Source organism: Engraulis encrasicolus, chromosome 17 (assembly GCF_034702125.1).
Source record: "Engraulis encrasicolus isolate BLACKSEA-1 chromosome 17, IST_EnEncr_1.0, whole genome shotgun sequence".
NCBI lineage: Eukaryota > Metazoa > Chordata > Actinopteri > Clupeiformes > Engraulidae > Engraulis > Engraulis encrasicolus.
The window spans coordinates 14,935,712-14,954,760 of NC_085873.1; the positions used below are offsets into that span (position 1 = coordinate 14,935,712).

Here is a 19,049-nt window from a genome sequence, read left to right on the forward strand (position 1 = left end):
TATCAGGCACACTTGTCCCAACTGCTCATGCAAATTTCTGATCAGCCATTCACATGGTGGCAGTGTGACTTTGACTGTGGCATGGTTGGTGGTGCTAGGCAGGCTGGTTTGGGTATTTCAGAGACTGCTAATATACTGGTGTATTTGCACACAACCATCTGTAGGTTTAACAGAGAATAATGAGAAAAGGAGAAAAAATATCCAGTGAGTTCTGTGGGCCAAAAAGCCTTGTTGATGCCAGATGTAGGAGGAGAATGACCGGACTGGTTAGAGCTGATAGAAAGGCAATAATAATAATTCAATAGCCACTTGTGCCGAATGAGGTGTGCAGAAGCACATCTCTGAATCCACAGCACATTAACCCTTGAGGCAGATGGGCTACAGCAGCAGAGGACCACACAGGGTGCCCCTCCTGTCACATAAGAACAGGAAGCTGAGCCTACAATTCGTACAGACTAACCAAAATTGGACAATGGAAGATTGGAAAATGTTGCCTGGAGTCTCAATTTGTGCTGCAAAATGTGTCGTCAACAACATGAAAACATGGATCCACCCTGTCCTGTATCAACGGTTCAGGCTGGTGGTGTAATAACTTTGGGGGATATTGCCTTAGTACACTTTGGGCCCCTTAGTACCAATTCAGCATTGTTGCAATGCCACAGCCTACATGAGTATTGTTGGAGGCAGTTAGGGCAGTTTGGAAGGCCAAAGGGGGTCCAACCCAGTACTAACAAAATGTACATAATAAAGTGGACGGTGAGTGTATGTGGTAATTAAACAGCCATGGAGTGGGGATTTAACAGCAATGATTTCCTTTGGAATTTGCATATAATAGTAATTGATTGAATATCTTTCAAAATGTGAAATAGTTGACGTCACTGACTGCAGTGAGGATTGTAATTACTGGTAATACTTTGATGCTCAACTTTACACTATGATGTACCCTCCCTGTGATGACTGGTATGCCCGGTTTGTCTTCTTATAATTGTATGTCTTCACTCCTCAGGCAATGGTTACTGTCGGTCAGAGGCGGCGGTTGCGGTGCTGTTGACGAAGAGGTCTGCTGCCAAAAGGGTGTACGCCACAGTGCTCAATGCTGGCAATAACACTGATGGTTACAAAGAGCAAGGTAATGACAAAAGAGCACATTCTGCTATTTCTAATCTAAAGGTTTATTCAAACTAGAATCACGAAAGAACAATTTCGTGTTTGGTAAATAAGCAATGGAGAAACTCGAAGGAAGAATAGTTATTAGTTGAGCTGAGTACCACAGTAGGGATGTCACCTTGACTAGGTGCCCCTGAATAGATTATAAATTACATTCACAACACAAAATCTTAAAGGTGCAGTGCAGGATGGTGGCCAGAGTAGGAATTGCAACTATGCTGCTCATTGAAGCTGCTGTATACTACCACATTTGATCTTTTTTCATGAATACTTCCTTAATAATGAACTAAAATTTACAAGTATGACGAAAGTACAGTTTGCTGCTAAAAATGTCTGTTTCTGGAAATTCAAAATGGTGGATATCGGAGAAGTTCCCCCTTTTCATGTATGTCATAATAAATACTTAGAATTTGATGGTGGTGGTAAGTATTCAATAAAAAGGTAACAGTTGTGAGTGAGCATCATGAATTCTGGAAATAAACTGCCAAAAATATTACGCTGTGCACCTTTTTAAAGTTTCTTTACCAAAATTGTATATCTTCAGGGCATTTCATGCCATAATTAACTACACAACATAACTTTTACAAAGATGATAGGCATGTGCCTCTGAAAATTCTGTCAAATGCTGAATAGGGTGCTGTCTCTTGTAGGTGTAACCTTCCCCTCGGGAGACATGCAACAACGTCTTGTCCGATCACTTTATGAGGAGGCTGGTGTCTCCCCGCAGCAGGTGGAATACATTGAAGCCCATGGCACTGGGACAAAGGTATGGATACGTCACTACAGTTCAAACTCAAAAGATCTTTTTGAAAGCTGTGTAATTTGAGTAGTTGTTTCCCAAATTTAAGCTGCCCATTCACAAATGGGATCTTTTTAGTGAAAATCTGCAAAGTAAGTGAACTAGTATTTCCTAGCCTAAGATGTCTATGAATGGTAATACAAAATGGCAGATGTACATGGAGACTGTATCCACCTATTCATGTACAGGAAGTGTACATTTCCAAATAATAATGAATACTTAGAAGAAATAATTACACACTCTACTTTTAAGGTCCACATCGTCATAAAAGTTGATAGTTACCAGCAGGATGTGGTCCATATTGCTTGTGATGATCCAGCTAAGGTGTAAATGTATAGGGCCAATGCGTACTGAGTAGTCATGTATTACTGAATAAACATGAGGTCATTATGCTACCTGTATACATAATGAATTATTAGGTCATTCTGCTACTTTATTACATATATTTTTATTATCTATAACTCTTTGTTCTTAGTTTTTCCTCTCTCTGCCTGTTGTTTCTCAACAAATGTGTTGCCAGAAATGTGTTGTCTAAAAATGAGTTCATGCCCTCAGGTCGGTGACCCACAGGAAGTGAATGGCATCGTCAGTGTCTTTTGCCAGGAGAAGCGCAGCCCTTTGCTGATTGGCTCCACCAAGTCTAATATGGGTCATCCGGAACCAGCCTCTGGGTTAGCTGCTCTTGCCAAGGTAAACCTGAAAGTTCTGGTTGAACACCATAACATTTTTTGACATTTTTATGGCTCCATAGCTACAGTAAGTTATTTTTAAAACCTCTGTTGTCATGAATCTTAATTTAGAATTTCCCCCTATATCTCTCACTCTGCAGGTGGTCTTGTCATTAGAGCATGGTGTATGGGCACCAAACATCCATTTCCACAATCCAAACTCAGACATACCCGCGCTTCTAGATGGACGTGTGCAAGTAGTGACTGAGCCCACTCCAATCAGCGGTGGCATCGTTGGTTTAAACTCGTTTGGCTTTGGCGGATCCAACGTCCACGTGATCCTGAAACCGCCGCCATCCAAGGCGTCGGCTCCAGCTGAAGCCAACCACAAGTCCACTCAGCTGCTGAAACTGGTGCAAGTATGCGGCCGCACAGAAGATGCGGTGAAGGAGCTTCTTCTCCAAGCCAAAAACCACAGTGATGATCACAGCTTCTTGTCCCTGTTGAATGAGGTGTCGTGCATGCCGCCCTCCTCAATGCCCTGCAGAGGGTACACACTCGCCGGGACAGAAACAGATTCCAGCGAGATACACCAGCCCTCGTCTGCTCCACGGCCAATCTGGTACATCTGCTCAGGTGAGGTGATTGCACATGGACTTGTAGCTTTGGGGGGGGGGGGGGGGGAGTGGGGAGAGAGAGACGGGGAAGGGTCGGCAAAGGCCCCGTGTCGGACTCGAACCCGGGTCAGCCACACAGCAGACAAGTGCCCCACTGCTAGAGCCACGGCAGGGACATGGACTTTTAGCTCTGCCCTGTTAGCCCTGACATGGTGTAAAGGATGAATTTTGTTTTTAAAGATCTTTTTTTGTTTGTTTAGGTATGGGTACACAATGGGCAGGTATGGGCCAGAGCCTGATGCAGCTCCAGGTCTTTAGAGAGTCCATCCTGCGCTCGGATGTGGCGTTGAAGGACACTGGCCTGTGTATCTCAGAGCTGCTGATGAAGGCTGATGAGACCACTTTTGAAGACACTATTCACGCTTTCGTCGGCCTGGCTGCTATTCAGGTGTGGAAACGTCTATTTTATCAACTGTGTGTTATTATTGAAAGTCTGGTGTATACATTTTTAGCTTTACAAACTTTGTGTTGCCAGTTCAGACATTGCCACTTTTCACAAATATTTAGCAACAAATTTCATTAATTTCACCATTTGAAGCGTTCCTTGTTTACTTTACTTTTCATTTTTATATGTGCATGAATATAGGTTCAGCCAGCCCCCATATTCCTGCAACACACATTACCGTACCTTATGAAGGACAAACACCCACCAGACATTTTTTAAACACAATAGTTATTGTGTTGTCACCATTCATCCATAGCTGGTTTACTGAAGTGGATGTTATTATGACTTGCTATTTATTGTTGTGATATGTTTTTGCTTTCTTGTTTTTTGCTAGCACTCGTCATTTTGCATTAATATGTGAATGTGTTTGCTTCACTGTAGATTGCACAGATTGACATGCTGAAGAAATTGGGTCTCGAGCCAGAGGGGATCATTGGACACTCTGTTGGTGAACTGGCCTGTGGCTATGCCGATGGATCTCTGAGTCACGCCGAAGCCATTCTAGCAGCATACTGGCGCGGACGCTGTATCAAGGAAGCCAACTTGCCACCTGGAGGAATGGCTGCAGTTGGTAAGGCGCAATCAGCACACTAGCCTACATAGGGGTCTCACAATATCCAATATACCATTAAACCGCGGTAAAAAGCAATATAAAAACATAAAAAGCCCAAAAAGAAACATGAGAAATCTTTTCCAATCTTTTCTCCCCCTTCAGGTCTTACTTGGGAAGAGTGTAAAGCCCAGTGTCCACAAGGCGTCGTTCCTGCTTGCCACAACGCTGAGGACACCGTGACCATCTCAGGGCCTCAGGTATGAAGCCAACACTCATCTTGTTTTGATTAGTTGTTTGCTTATCCACATACTGTGCAATTGGAAATAACCATCAGAAGAAGATTAGGTAGAGCGCTAATAGTATCCCTCAAAATCAATTGGTGCTCTTGAAGGGTGCCATGTTCAACAATTCCACTGAATAAAGATTGTTTTGGACTTCTTTTTTTTTAAATCAACTGAAGTGCCTGGACGAATTATTCTTTTCCTTCTTTTTTGTTAAATTACCCACAGGATGCAGTCATTAAGTTTGTGGCAGAGCTGAAGGAGAGTGGTGTGTTTGCCAAGGAGGTGCGCAGTGCTGGAGTCGCTTTTCACTCCTACTACATGGAGTCTATTGCACCCAACCTACTGTCTGCTCTGCAGAGGGTAAGTATGGTACATTACATTACATTGTATTACACTTGGCTGACGATTTTACCCAATGCAACTGACAGTTATTTACATAGTATTGATTACAGTCCCTGGAGTATTGTGAGGTTAGGCAGGTGGAGTGGGGAGTGGAAGAGGGCAACCCTCTGACCTAAAGCCCATCTCATTATCCATTAGGTCATGGCTGCCCACAGTAGCCTTAAAAAAAGAGAATTATGTTATTGATGTACTGTAGAAAGGTCTGTCAGGCGACCATGACTCTTAATAGCACCAAGTGACGCTTCATGGCTTAAAGGTGCACTGTGTCAGTTTTTTAGCAGTTTCTTTCCAGAATTCATGCTACCCATTCACAAATTTTACCTTTTCACGAATACTTCTTACCACCAGCATCAAATTCCAAGTATTCGTTAGGAATTGCACTTTTCATACATGAAAAGGTGGATCTTCTCCATGTCCGCCATCTTGAATTGAATTGAAAAGTAAGGATGTGAGCAATTTTTTAAACATTTTTATAGAAGCACTATGCAACTTTTACAATTTAAGTATTCAACAAGGAAACGTAATGCAATGGCAACGTTTATGTTTTAATTGTACATGGTTCCTATAATCTTAATGTCTGACCTGATTGGATTGCATTTGTCAACCAAGCTTTCAAAAGCCTTGTGTTGAGGTGAATGAACAAAGTTTGCCTGATGAAGGTCTAGGACCGAAACTTTAAAGATGTACATGTTTCCGAATAAATTGATTGAAGACCTTAGAAAGTCACCCAGTACTTAATGAGTCATTGATAGCCAAATGGAGATACCCTTGTCTTGACCGCTTTGTAGATTGGCAGGAAGACAATGGGCCTTCAAAAAAGGCTCCTCATTAGGGCATAGCGTTGAACAGTTTTGAAAGTGTGTATGGGTAGGCTATACATAACTTACAGTCCTACACATTTACTGTTTCATATGGTATTGTATTTGCACTTTGTTGTTAACCATCACACATTTTGACGTTACACACACATTTCAACAAATTAATTCAAATTCATGCTCCAAACCTGAGCACTTTTTGAAAGGTTAACGAATGCCAATGTCTTCCTTTATTCTTCTCTTAGGTCATCAAGAGCCCAAAGCCGCGATCGGGCCGCTGGCTCAGCACGTCTGTCCCTGAGGGGGACTGGAAGAGCCCCATGGCCCTCCTCTCGTCTGCAGAGTATCACGTCAACAACCTGGTCAGCCCTGTGCTCTTCCAGGAGGCCCTGCGTCACGTGCCAGACAACGCTGTTCTGGTGGAGATTGCTCCACATGGCCTTCTTCAGGTCAGAATATTCAAATACTTATCTACACTTTATTTTTTCCTGAGTTTCAGGTTGGAAAAATATGGTATCGTGGCATAAATTTAAAAAAAAGATGAAAGGGCCCTGCCGTGGCCTAACGGTAGGGCACTGGGTTTCTACGCCGGTGACCCCGGTTCAATTCCGGCCCGGGTCATTTGCCGATCCTTCCCTGTCTCTCTCTCCCCGCTACTTTCCTGTCTCTCCTCCACTGTCCTGTCAGAAACAAAGGCAAAAAAGCCCTAAAAATATATATATTAAAAAAGATGAAATAAAAATAATGATTATATACTTCTATACCGTGAATTACCATTGTAAGCTAATTTTGCCGCATTTGATGTGTACATGGAGTACTGTAAGATGTTCACAGCCCTACTGAATGCACATGAAGCAAGGGAGCATATGTGCAGCCAATGAACACAAGTATATTCTCCACAGGCCATTTTGAAGCGGAGTGTCAAGTCTTCATGCACCTGTCTTCCGCTGATGAAGCGAGGTCATGGAAACAACCTGGAGTTCTTCCTGTCCAATGTAGGGAAACTGTTTGTTAATGGGTAAGCAAACTTAATAATAACAGTATTTGTGTAGCACAATTCATACAAGGCATGCATTTCAATGTGCGTAACAATTTGATCAACTACAATAATGTTTAAAAAGTAATGAAAAGAAAAGGAACTAACTATAAAATTAAAATGAAGTTGAGTACTTGAGACCAGAGAGTTATACTCAACAATATGCCATAGGACTTAATTCTCTGAGCATACGTGTACGACGTACATGCTGTAATTGTTTTTTCTTTATCATTTCTTTAGTGTCACATTAAACAGCAATCATCTGTGCCCAACTCTGGAGTATCCGGTGGCTGCTGGGACACCCCAGATATCTCCGTATATTTCATGGGATCATTCACAGGTGTGGGACGTGCCAAAGGCAGAGGACTTCCCATCTGGATCTGGGAGTTCCTCCGCTGTAGTGTACAACATTGGTATGCTAGTTAATCAAAATTATCTAATGACAAAATACATGGATAAGTACATGAAAGAATGAGTACACTGTAGCACACTTTCAGACGAATTAGAGGTCAATAACGATCAGCAGATTCTGATTACCATGCATGTGCTTCCTCCATTGAATAAGACCTAAATGTTACAGCTAAAATGTATATTTCTTTAGGAGGCTTATTTCATATGGGTTTGTCTGGTGCTAAATGAAGCAATCTTTGTACATTGCTTGAACTTGTTTTACAAAATGTTGCTCGTGATTCCAAAACTCTTAACACGCATGCATTAGATTAGACACATCGAAACTTTGCTTTATTGTTATGGCGGTCAACCTCCGTGTTGCCAATCTTACAAATAATCATGGTATTAAAGTAAGATAATCAATACTTCAATCCACTGTGCAGTTTGGTTTGAAAAGTTGGCCAAAAAGTAATGTTATACATGAAACAAATGTGTTTATTTTGCAATTAGGACAACACAGTGCTTTCTAATAGCTCAACATTTTCTTGCTGCTCTGGAGGCAAGTTGTAAAAAATCTAAAATGAAAAATTAAAGCATTTTTTTGTTATTTATGCAGGGGTGGAAAAGTAACTTATTACTTTTACTCAATATTGTACTTGAGTAGCTTTTATGAATACTTTGTACTTTTTAAGTAAATTTTTAAATTAATACTTTTACTTGTACTTGAGTACATTTTGACCCAAGTACTTTACTCAATTACACTGGAACCTGGCCTGAGTACTGAGTAAAAAAAAATGACTGAGAGACAAAATGCCATGCACAATAATGCCACAATCCGCCAGAAATGAAAGATTGTGCAGGATGGCACACAGCATTTCCATTATTTTACTATCTTGTATCAATGTATTTGATGATGGCTGGTGCCAAGCAAGAGATAGAGGTTATGGAGGACGATATTCAAGAAAAATAAACATGACATTCTCAAGAGGAAAGCTAATTAAAAGTAACTAAGTACTTTTTACTCAAATTACATTTTAAGTGAAATACTTTTTACTTTTACTTGAGTAGATTTTTAGATGGGTACTTTTACTTGTACTTGAGTAGAATTTAGGCAAAGTAAAGATACTTTTACTTGAGTACACATTTTCTGTACTCTTTCCACCTCTGCATTTATGCTATTACATTGAACAGATATGAAAGCCGATTCTCCAGACCGCTACTTGGAGGGACACTGCATCGATGGACGCATACTGTACCCTGCCACAGGCTATCTGTCTTTAGCCTGGAGAACCCTGGCAAGGAGCTTGGGAACTGTACTGGAACAAACGCCTGTGGCCTTCCAGGATGTCACCATTCACAACGCTACCATCCTTTCTGTGGACGGTGAGATTGCAATATACAATAAAATACAACATGCATTTATATAGTGCAACATCAAAACTATGAAGCTGAGTCGGACTCAAAGCAATTTCAAAATACACATACACATAGCCTACACATTCCCACACCTGCTCTGGAGCCTACTGTGTGACGGCAATTGTCCAGGCCGGGCTCACATGAGAGTGCGCACACACACACTAATAGTAATAGTCCTGAAAAAAGATTTCTCTGGAAGTGATCGTAATTTCGCAAAATTTCATAATATCAAGAGCAAGCCCTAGCCTACTTGCGCAGGAGGACTGTGTAGTTCTACTTATTTAGAATCAGATTGATGAAGTCAGCTGAAAATACTGTAGGTCTTCTCTTTAGTGCATAGCTATGAGTGGGTCACTAGTTGTAACCTGCTTGTTCTTTTCTTTTTACTTGATTTGATTTCAGGTTCTGTCCAGTTGGAGGTGAGGCTCATGCCATCTACAAATCAGTTTGAGGTGTCTGAGAATGGAAACCTGGCTGTCAGTGGTAAGCCATAGATTGCATCTGTACTGCCTGCAAGGCTTTGACTTTTTTTCTTTCTGTCGTGGCAAATGGTGGACTTTGGGGCAATGAAGTTATTTTATGTGTTACTTGGTGGTTCTTCGCTATTCTTTACCTGCTGCCAGTAAGACTAGTAAATGTTGAGAGCTTCGACATTTTCTTCTGCTTTATTTATTGTTATTTTTAATATTTTATTGATTTTTTGTGTGATTTAACTACACAGTCTTCAACTGCACATTGACGGATTGTTTCCTTCAATAGGAAAAATTCGTCTCCTGGAGGATTCTGCTTTGGACTACTTCCATTCCCAACTCGATGAATCGTTGAAAACTGCCGAGAAAGATCCTCAGCTGACATCTGCCGACATCTATAAGGAACTGCGACTGCGTGGTTATGATTATGGAAAGACGTTCCAGGGCATATTGGAGTCTAGCAGTGCTGGTAGGTTTCTGAATGACTTATCATATGAGAGGAACACCATGTTGTGCTTGAGCCTTAAAATGATGTATCCAAAATTGAGTTCAGTCGTACCTTAAGTCGTTACAGGGTTACACCAGGGACACATGAAACGAAACTAGTGAAGAGAGGCGAAATTCAGTGTTCTATTCTGACAGCTCGTCATCAGGACGTTGCAGTGAATCACATCAAATGCTTGCCTTCACCTCCCTCATAGGAATCCATGGCAAAGTTCACTTTGCTTGGGCAAGTGTGTGTGTGTGTGCGTGCGTGCGTGCGTGCGTGCGAGACCATTTCACTTCTCATCCATCTTCCCACTTCTGTCGACCATAGAAGAAAACTGCTTGGTGTTGCTTTAATTTACTGTATAGTGTGTATTTGTGAATGAGGTTGATGGAAACAACTGAGTCTCTCTGTTTCTGTTTGGACTCTGCAGGTGATCAGGGCAAACTGGAGTGGAATGGGAACTGGGTGTCGTTTCTAGACACCATGCTGCAGATGCTTGTTGTGGGTTTGTCTGGCCGCAGTTTGCGGCTGCCCACACGAATTCGCTCCGTCGTCTTGGACCCTTCATGGCAAACAAAGTTTGTGCATGACTACAAAAGTGAGAAGAAGGGTAAGTAGTTCTTGCATTACTTTTTTTAAAGATGTATGTCATGGCCTTTTTGTGCAGTACACAGTAGACAGAGGCAGGAACTGAGTGGGGAGAGAGAGATGATGAAAGATCTGGAAATCAGAAACGTCCCCGGTACCAACCCTTAGCCCACTGAGTAATCACGCCCCCATTACAATACTTTTTAAGAACCAATAATCATAAAATAATCTCACCCCTGAATACCTAATACCAAAGTTTGTGATGTCACAGGCCCTTCTCTAGTAACTCACTCTCTTCACTGTGAGACTGCCTGTCTTAGATGGCGCACTTGAGCACTTCGGGCACTATGTTTCAGTGCGTAGGACGGTCATGCTGCAAATTTCTGTAAATTCAGTGCACTGTCAATGCCCCGATGATACCCTGGTGGCGGAAAACGCAGTGTTTGAATGATGGACACCGCAAACAATAAACAGCTACCATGTTATTGATGAAACGGAAGAATTGTGGCGTTCAGTTCAGTAGAAGAGTATGGTCAACAGTCTCTTAATTCTGTAATATTGGTGAGACACCAACCTTTTCATGCCAAGCCAAGTATTGAATGCGTGATAGTTGCCGGTTGGTGTGAAGGAAATGTAAATGCAAGCACGAGACGCTGTGCAATGTAAACAGTAGCCAACTGATAATTTGTTGTGCTAATGCTATGCTCACCTGTCACTTCCAGTGAGGGCACAGTGCATAGTTCTCAAACTCTTCTATGACTTACTTACTTACTTACTTAGGCCTTTAAATTCCCATAGGAACATAGGCCATTGACGAAAGTCTTCCATCCTCTCCTGTCTTGGGCCCTCCGCTCCAGTTGTTGCCACGATAGCCCTTCCTGCTTCATTTCCTCCTTCCTTTTTCTATGACACTATGCACTAAAGACCTCAGGGCACTTTGTGCACTATGCACTAACCGTCCGTGCACTGACACAAGTGTGTCATATGAGACACAGGGTCTCTTCAGTGTGAGCCACTCACCAGAAAGCATGTGTTAGAAAGGGGGTCTTTGAATTGTGGAGTGTACATGCAATGTCATAAGGCTGCAGCGTTCTTCAAATAGTGCGAAGATCCTCTTTGGTGAAAAAAAAATAAAACCTTTCCCATGAACATTTCTGTATTTGCTGGGCTAAAATGTTATACCATTACTCTAACATAGCTGACAATGTTAATAAGCTCTAACAAACGGACAACAATGATGCATATGAGCAAGGCATCTTTTCTCTTTATGTTAAGATTAAGCATATTCTTAATTCAAAACATTGTGCTTACTGTACAAAAGAAATGCTTAATGTAGTAAAGGCTAAATGTTGTATTCCATGGTGTTCTGAGAATGCAGACCTCCAACAAAGCATCTAAATTCCACCTCCCAGAGCTTTCTAGTTGAACAAACAACTGAATAATTCATGATAGGTCCTAACAAGTAGGGCTGCACAATTAATCGTCAATAATCGAAAATCATGATATAATCGTGTTATTGAAATTGTGATTTCAATCGTGATTTAATCAGGGCAATAGTGACCTACTTACGAGAGTGTCCTTTCTGGCCAGAAATCTGTTCACCTAATTTTCACGCTATTGACTTTTAAATAATTATTACAATTTTATTTTGGTCTTGGTTATATTTCATTTTGTTATAATTTTTACAAAATTCAGCAAAAATCAATAATCGTGATTAATAATAGTGATTATGATTTTGACCCAAATAATCGTTTTTTTTTCCATTATCGTGCATCGTGATAGCAAGCAATCATGTTGTCAGCATTATCACATTATCATGGTGAACATTTTGTTGTCAACATTATCACAATACCTACGCAAATGCAAACACGCATTTAGAGTTTTCTGTGAAAAATGCAGTGAAGCCAAAATGTTGATGGCAAATGTTTTTGGTTTTACTATAATACACAATTCTGAATGGATTATTTTCATCAAGGTGACTGCAGTAGAGCGAGCCCATTGTTGAGTACATTAGAAGAGCACACTGTGTAATAGATTATTTATCATACTGAAGAAGTGGCAAAGTAATAATGTTTTTTGTCCACTCAGCTGTGGATGTCTTCGTGGATCGTTACTTGGACAGCATCACTGCAGGTGCAGTTCAGATCTCCGGTCTCCATGCGACTGTGGCCCCCAGGCGGCAGCAGCAGCAGCGGCCCCCCACACTCGAGGAATTTGTGTTTGTTCCATATTGCCAGACTGGTTGCTTGGAGACCAGTACGGAGCTTAGAGCTCAGCTGAAGAGCTGTAAAGGTGGGCAGGAGTGTTGTGAATATTCGACTTTATAGTGACCAACGTTACGATGTTCATACAACTGGATGGAGGTTACTTACTGTATCGTGTACACGCCTGTTTCACAGAAGCTGTGTAAATTAGATTGCTTTCATTTCAGTGTCATCTAGTGCAGTTTTAGTTAATTGTTCATCTGTACTGTATTTGCAGGTCAATATGTGTAGCACAATAATTTACTTTCTTTTTTCATTTAATGTCAATTATTTTTTCGGAACATTGATGAAATTTCTGTCTGTCTGTGTGTGTCTCTCTGTGCACTTGAATGTGCCTGTGCAGTACTCGTCAAGAGTCTCCAAGCCAAGCTCCAAGCTCAGGGTGTGCCTATCTCCATCCCTGGTCTGGAGGGCATCAACGACGTTCAAAACTCCACTGAGCCAAAGGAGGAGGAAGGGGGCTTGGTCAGGCTGCTGTCTGTGCTCTGTGGTCTGGAGCTCAATGGCAACCTGCGGTCTGAACTGGAGCTGACGGTGGACAGGGAGCGTGATTGCCTGCTCTCTGATCCTCTGCTGAACGGCTTGCTGGACTCTCAGGCGTTGAGAAATTGTCTAGACACTGTCCTGGAGAACAGCAGACCGGGAAGAGTGAAAGTGCTGGAGGTCAGTGAGCATTATTATTGATTGTAAAACAATTATTTACTAAAATAATCTATAGTCTTTACTCCCGATTATATACCTCTTTCAGAGAGAAGAGTTCATCCAGGCACTCCAAAACAGGGTGTCCACACGGGAAGTTACATTAATCCTAGCCCTGATGAAGACCTGTGTGAGGTCGAAACATGTCGGCTTTTTAATGTAACCCCAGCCCAGTACCATTAAAGGCTTTTTAATGTAACCCCAGCCCAGTACCATTAAAGGCTTTTTAATGTAACTTCCCGTGTGGACACCTTGTTTTGGAGTACCTGGATGAACTCTTCTCTCTGCATGAACTGATCCCCGATATCCAAGAGCACCCAACAAGCTCCAATGAACATGCTGAAGACTGCTTGAGCTTCCAGCCACCTGTGTGCTTATATACCTCTTTCGTTTGAATTGTGTATTTTACTAATGTTCACGTTATGCTTGATCATCGTTAGTGTTGAGCCGTTTCATCTTTGACATTAAAAGAGGTGATTTGTGATATGCAGCAATTCAAAGATGATTGCTTGATCATTTAGTGTTAAGCAGTTTCATCTTTGACATTAAAAGAGTTGATTTGTCTTATGCAACAATTCAAAGATGATTGCAAGACGCAACTCTTTATTTACATGACATCACGTTTAGCAGACACTTTTAACCAAAGCAACTTACAAGGAGGACAAGCAAGTACAGAGTGTGGGGTCAATACAGAGTACACAAGTATACAAGTTATGTACGTAACACAGATGTAGAGCAGTAATATATAATTTGTGGAGGACCAATTGAGTGTATTGGACCAATTGAGTGTATTGGACCAATTGAGTGTATTGGACCAATTGAGTGTATTGGAAGTCAGTGTCCAGGAGTACAGAAGAGTAGAGTTCATTTTGTTATGCCGAGAAACCCTCTCAGAAGAGATGAATCTTCACAAACTTCTTGAAGGTTGACTGAATGACAATGACAGAATCCTGCTATAAAAGCATAATGAGAGAATACAATCAATATTTTTGTTTTCTGCTCTTCATACGTACGTCTGGAAATAACCATATTAACTTGTTCCACTTTGTCCTCCATTCACTAGGTCATGGCTGGTGAAGGCAGGGTCTTCTCTCGTGCAGTTGACCTCCTGAACATCCAGCCCATGCTGCAGGTGGAGTACACGGCATCAGATGCCTCTGGAGATCTCCTGGCACCGCTGGAGTCCTCCATGACCGAGCTCGGGGTCTCGTCCGCGGTGTGGGACCCCACACAGAGTGCTGCCGCCGGGCTTCCTACGGATGCTGACCTGGTCATTTACAACTGTGTGCTGAGTGATGTTTCTGCTGCTGAAGTCCTGGGGAATCTAGCCTCAGCCGCCAGAGACGGGGGATTTGTGCTGTTACACGCCTTAACAAAGGGAGATACGCTGGGAGATACGCTGGCCTTCCTCACTTCAAAGAAAAATCAAAATGGCCTGTTGACACAGGTAACAGCAACTAGGTGTCCCATGTTGTAGAAGCAATGCAAGTGTAAAATACTGCAAGTGTAAAGTGTACCGGAGCTTTTGCATCGGACCCAGATGAATTAACATATGAACACAGTAGATCAAATACACATGAAAGGATGCCAATGTGCGCCAAATCTCTGCCTTTTGTTTGCGTGGTGCACCTGCTTTGCGAATTGGTGTTGCTCTGTCTATTTCATAAATATGGCAGGGTTTAGCGGGGTGTTAAAACAAACGTGTAATTTGACTGTGTCGGGACTTCTCTGCAGGCCGAGTGGGAGCAGTTGATTGGCCAGTCCTCTTTGATGGTGGTCGCCATGAAGAAGTCCTTCTATGGCACCGTTTTGTTCCTGTGTCGCAAGAAAACCTCTGGAGACCAACCCACCATTCTGTCTGTAGATGACATGGATTACAAATGGGTAGATTCACTGCAGGTATGACTAAAGGACTATTATTGGTGTGTGCGTGTGCGTGCGTGTGCGTGCGTGTGTGTGTGCGTGCACTTTCTCATGTGAACCCCGGACAATTTGTGCCGTACGGCAGCCTCCACAGCTGGCGTGTGGATATTGGATTGTGTACGTGTATCATGAAAGCGCTTTGAGTCAACTGCTTAGTTGTGATACTGTGCCTATATACGTAAATACATGTTGTTGTTGTTGTAGGGCTCCAAAGCTACACACACACACACACACACACACACACACACACACACACACACACACACACACACACACACACACACACACACACACACACAGGTCTGGTGAGAACCAGGCTACTTGAAAAAAATGGGACCTGATTAATCATCCGCAATGTCTCTCTCTCTCTCTCTCGCTCTCTCGCTCTCTCTCTCTTGCTCTCTCTCCCTTGCTCTCTCTCTTTCTCTTGCTCTCTCACTCTCTTGCTCTCTTGCTCTCTCTCTCTCTTGCTCTCTTGCTCTCTTGCTCTCTCTCTCTCTCTCTCTCTCTCTCTCTCTCTCTCTTTCTTTCTAGACTCAATTTGCTCAAGCATCAAACAGTTCTCTGTGGCTCACCTCCACCCAGAACCACAATGGTGTCATTGGTATGGTCAACTGCCTTAGACAAGAACCTGGTGGCAACTGCATAAGGTGAGATGCCGTTTTCCCTCTGTTCTTGAATGGCTTGAAAAAGATAATAAATCTGCTGCTAGCTATGTAATGTATGTAATGTAATGGGCAGTCATGGGTTAGCGGTTAGGGTGTCAGAATTGTAGCCCAAAGGTTGCCGGTTCGACTCCTGACCCGCCAGGTTGGTGGGGGAGTAATTAATCAGTGCTCTCCCCCATCCTCTTCCATGACTGAGGTACCCTGAGCATAGTACCGCCATTGGGAACTGCCCCCTTGCTTGTGCGAGGCATAAATGCAATTTTGCTGTGTGCAATGAACTCTTGTGTGCTGTGGAGTGCTGTGTTACAATGACAATGGGAGTTGGAGTTTCCCAGTTGGGCTTTCACGGCTTTCACGTAATATGAGATGCCAAACTAATCTCTCTTCTGTTTCTCTGTCAGGTGTGCATTTGTGTCAAACCTTCAGGAGTCATCCGCCACTCCGTCTCTTGTCCCAACGAACAAAGACATGCAAGCAGTGATGACGAGAGATTTGACCATGAATGTCTTCCGAGATGGAGTTTGGGGATCATTTCGCCACCAGATACTCCCACAAAGTAATCAAAGAGCTGTCTTGATGCTTTTTTGTTGCTGTAGTTATTTGTTGTATCTTCACATCACTTTGAAATGGACACGATGAAATAATCTCTGTTGTAACTAAAATGCATCTGTGGACAAAATGAAGATGCCACGGCTTGTCACCATCCATTCCATTCATGGTCATTACATTTTCAGACCTGAATATGGAACTCGCCATGACTATATAGTATAATAATGAGTAGTAAGGAAGTTATAAATAAGTATCAATGATGAACATTCAGAATTTGTCAAAGGTGTATTTCAGGCAAGCGTCATACACAACCTTGTTCCAGTATTAATTTGACACAATGTCATCAACAAACTTCAGAAATGGGGTTGCAACCTTGAACCTTTTATATTCAATCTCCTATCTCTGCCTTCTTCACCAGAACTTCAGGAAGAGCAGACGGAACAGGCGTACGTCAACGTGTTGACCCGTGGTGACCTGTCCTCCCTGCGCTGGATCACCTCCCCACTGCAGCACTTCACACCTTCCAACCCCAACATGCAGCTGTGTCAGGTGCACTACGCCTCCCTTAACTTCCGTGACATCATGCTGGCCACAGGGAAGCTCCCGCCAGACGCCATCCCTGGTAGGTGTTTTCCATTGATTTTTGCGTCTCTTGACCATTTGATTTCCTTTCAATTCAGGCTGGTCTTGTTCATCGAATTTCATCTACTTGTCCAGCGCAAACCTTGTATCTCTTGTATTTAAATTAAATTAAATTCAAATTATTTTACATTACATTCTTTATTCATTCTAAAATATAAGTCAGTACTTCTGGTCAGTCTCTCCATGAGTATATGTGTATGATAAATTACTCAATCACCATATTTAATGTTGAAGTGATTGTTTATTAAGTAAAAACAATGAAAAGTGCAGATACAAGCTTTCTGCCTGCCTGGTTGCTGGCCTCTGGTAATGGGATGGGTTGGCCGTGATTTGTTTTCTTATCTCCAGGTGACTTGGCGCTCCAGCAGTGCCTTCTGGGAATGGAGTTCTCGGGGACGGACCCTAGTGGTAAACGGGTAATGGGCCTTTTGCCCGCCAAAGGTCTCGCCACGTGCGTCGACGCTGACAAACGCTTCTTATGGGAAGTGCCCTCAAACTGGTGAGGAAGCCCACAATTTAATAGCTATTAGGGATGCACCGATACCAATACTGGTATCGGTATTTTACTCGTACTCGTACTCATACTCATCAAGCACTTGCCGATACTAGGAACGATACTGCTATTTTACAAAACAATGCAAAATCTTGAAAGCAGCATGGAAAAAAGTGCCACCTCATACATTTACTAACATTTAAATCTACATGGAAATGGACAATAAAAATATCACAGGTGGAAAAAAACAAGGCCATGCATTTATTTTCGTTGTATTTTGGTGGTAAAGAGGTATCGGTATCAGTACTCTGTATCAGCAAGTACACATATTATTGTACTCGTACTTGTATCGATTTTCAAAAAAGTGGTATCGGTGCATCCCTAATAGCTATATTGACTATAGAAGGTGTAACGTAATAAAACATGATGCATATTGGAAGTTTTTTACTCTTATAACCAAGCTTAAAACGAAGTCACTCGTCTCTGAAGGAGCTAGAGTTCTTACATGACCATCTTTCATAGTTTTGGTTTTCCAACTAAATATTGTTCTGTAAAAACGTACTGTGTTCACAGGACATTGGAGCAGGCTTCATCAGTGCCGGTTGTGTATGCCACCGCATACTACGCCCTTGTGGTCCGCGGCCGCCTGAAGGCCGGCGAAAGTGTTCTGATCCACTCGGGCTCGGGTGGGGTGGGCCAGGCAGCCATCACCATCGCACTTAGCATGAACTGCCAGATCTTTACAACTGTTGGTGAGAAAAACATTTTAAAACCTATTTAGAGCATTTGAGGAGATAGGAAATGAGCATGAGAGAGAAATGGTATAGGTTGGGTAATGACTCGGGTCATAAAAAGCAGTTACCAATGAAAAGACATCCTAACACTTAAAATGCTGATGTTGCTGCAGCACAGGGTTTTTTTTTAGAATCAAAGATGTTCAGAAGCTGTGTAAAGTTTGGACAGCTTAAAGGCCAAAGTACAATACAGTAAGCATGTCATTAGCGTGTCACTAGGGCACACGTCAAGTAAAATACTGTTGGTGAATTACCGAAGACTGGACTGGACAATGAATCAAATTTGAGCAACAACTGTCATACAGTCCAAGAGAAAGGATGCGAAAGAGTGTTTAACGAGTTGCTTGTAGAAGCTTTTGAGGTAAAAAGTATTGTAACAAATTAAGTTCTAGCGAAGGGGAGTAGAGTTACCCCGCCAGGACTCAAATCCAGACCTTCTGTGGTACTAAACTGGGGCTCTGACTGCGACAATACACCAAAGAGCTAGGCTTGTTGACATGATGGTTAGAACATACCCACAACCCTAGTGATGGTCATTCCATCACAGACTAAAAGTCTAACAAAATATATGCTATCTTAAGTATGTAAAGTAATTTGTATATTTATGTCGTAGGCTCTTCAGAGAAGCGGAAGTACTTACAGGAGAGATTCCCAAAGCTCACCTCCTCGTCCTTCGCCAACTCAAGGGATGCTTCATTTGAGCAACATGTCCTGAAGCACACAAAGGGAAACGGTGAATACTTTTAACACCATAAAACTACCACCTGGACTAGCTTCGTAGTCCCCTTGCACAGTGTCACAATGTTCAGATACTTAT

General features: G+C 42.3%; 1 protein-coding gene across 1 annotated transcript in view; it reads left to right on the top strand.

Moving 5' to 3' along the window:
* fasn (fatty acid synthase) overlaps positions 1–19,049 on the top strand; it is a 37,044-nt gene that overhangs the window by 7,486 nt on the left and 10,509 nt on the right. The window contains exons 6-30 of the mRNA XM_063221813.1: positions 1,007–1,129; positions 1,818–1,933; positions 2,522–2,656; positions 2,796–3,270; positions 3,512–3,699; positions 4,138–4,327; positions 4,472–4,566; positions 4,819–4,953; positions 6,056–6,259; positions 6,713–6,828; positions 7,087–7,259; positions 8,428–8,619; positions 9,055–9,135; positions 9,412–9,591; positions 10,043–10,222; positions 12,289–12,492; positions 12,808–13,127; positions 14,227–14,610; positions 14,898–15,062; positions 15,621–15,736; positions 16,156–16,310; positions 16,722–16,925; positions 17,294–17,444; positions 18,012–18,190; positions 18,846–18,965. Of these exons, the coding sequence (XP_063077883.1) occupies positions 1,007–1,129; positions 1,818–1,933; positions 2,522–2,656; positions 2,796–3,270; positions 3,512–3,699; positions 4,138–4,327; positions 4,472–4,566; positions 4,819–4,953; positions 6,056–6,259; positions 6,713–6,828; positions 7,087–7,259; positions 8,428–8,619; positions 9,055–9,135; positions 9,412–9,591; positions 10,043–10,222; positions 12,289–12,492; positions 12,808–13,127; positions 14,227–14,610; positions 14,898–15,062; positions 15,621–15,736; positions 16,156–16,310; positions 16,722–16,925; positions 17,294–17,444; positions 18,012–18,190; positions 18,846–18,965 (4,581 nt within the window). The remainder of the gene's footprint in view (positions 1–1,006; positions 1,130–1,817; positions 1,934–2,521; positions 2,657–2,795; positions 3,271–3,511; positions 3,700–4,137; positions 4,328–4,471; positions 4,567–4,818; positions 4,954–6,055; positions 6,260–6,712; positions 6,829–7,086; positions 7,260–8,427; positions 8,620–9,054; positions 9,136–9,411; positions 9,592–10,042; positions 10,223–12,288; positions 12,493–12,807; positions 13,128–14,226; positions 14,611–14,897; positions 15,063–15,620; positions 15,737–16,155; positions 16,311–16,721; positions 16,926–17,293; positions 17,445–18,011; positions 18,191–18,845; positions 18,966–19,049) is intronic.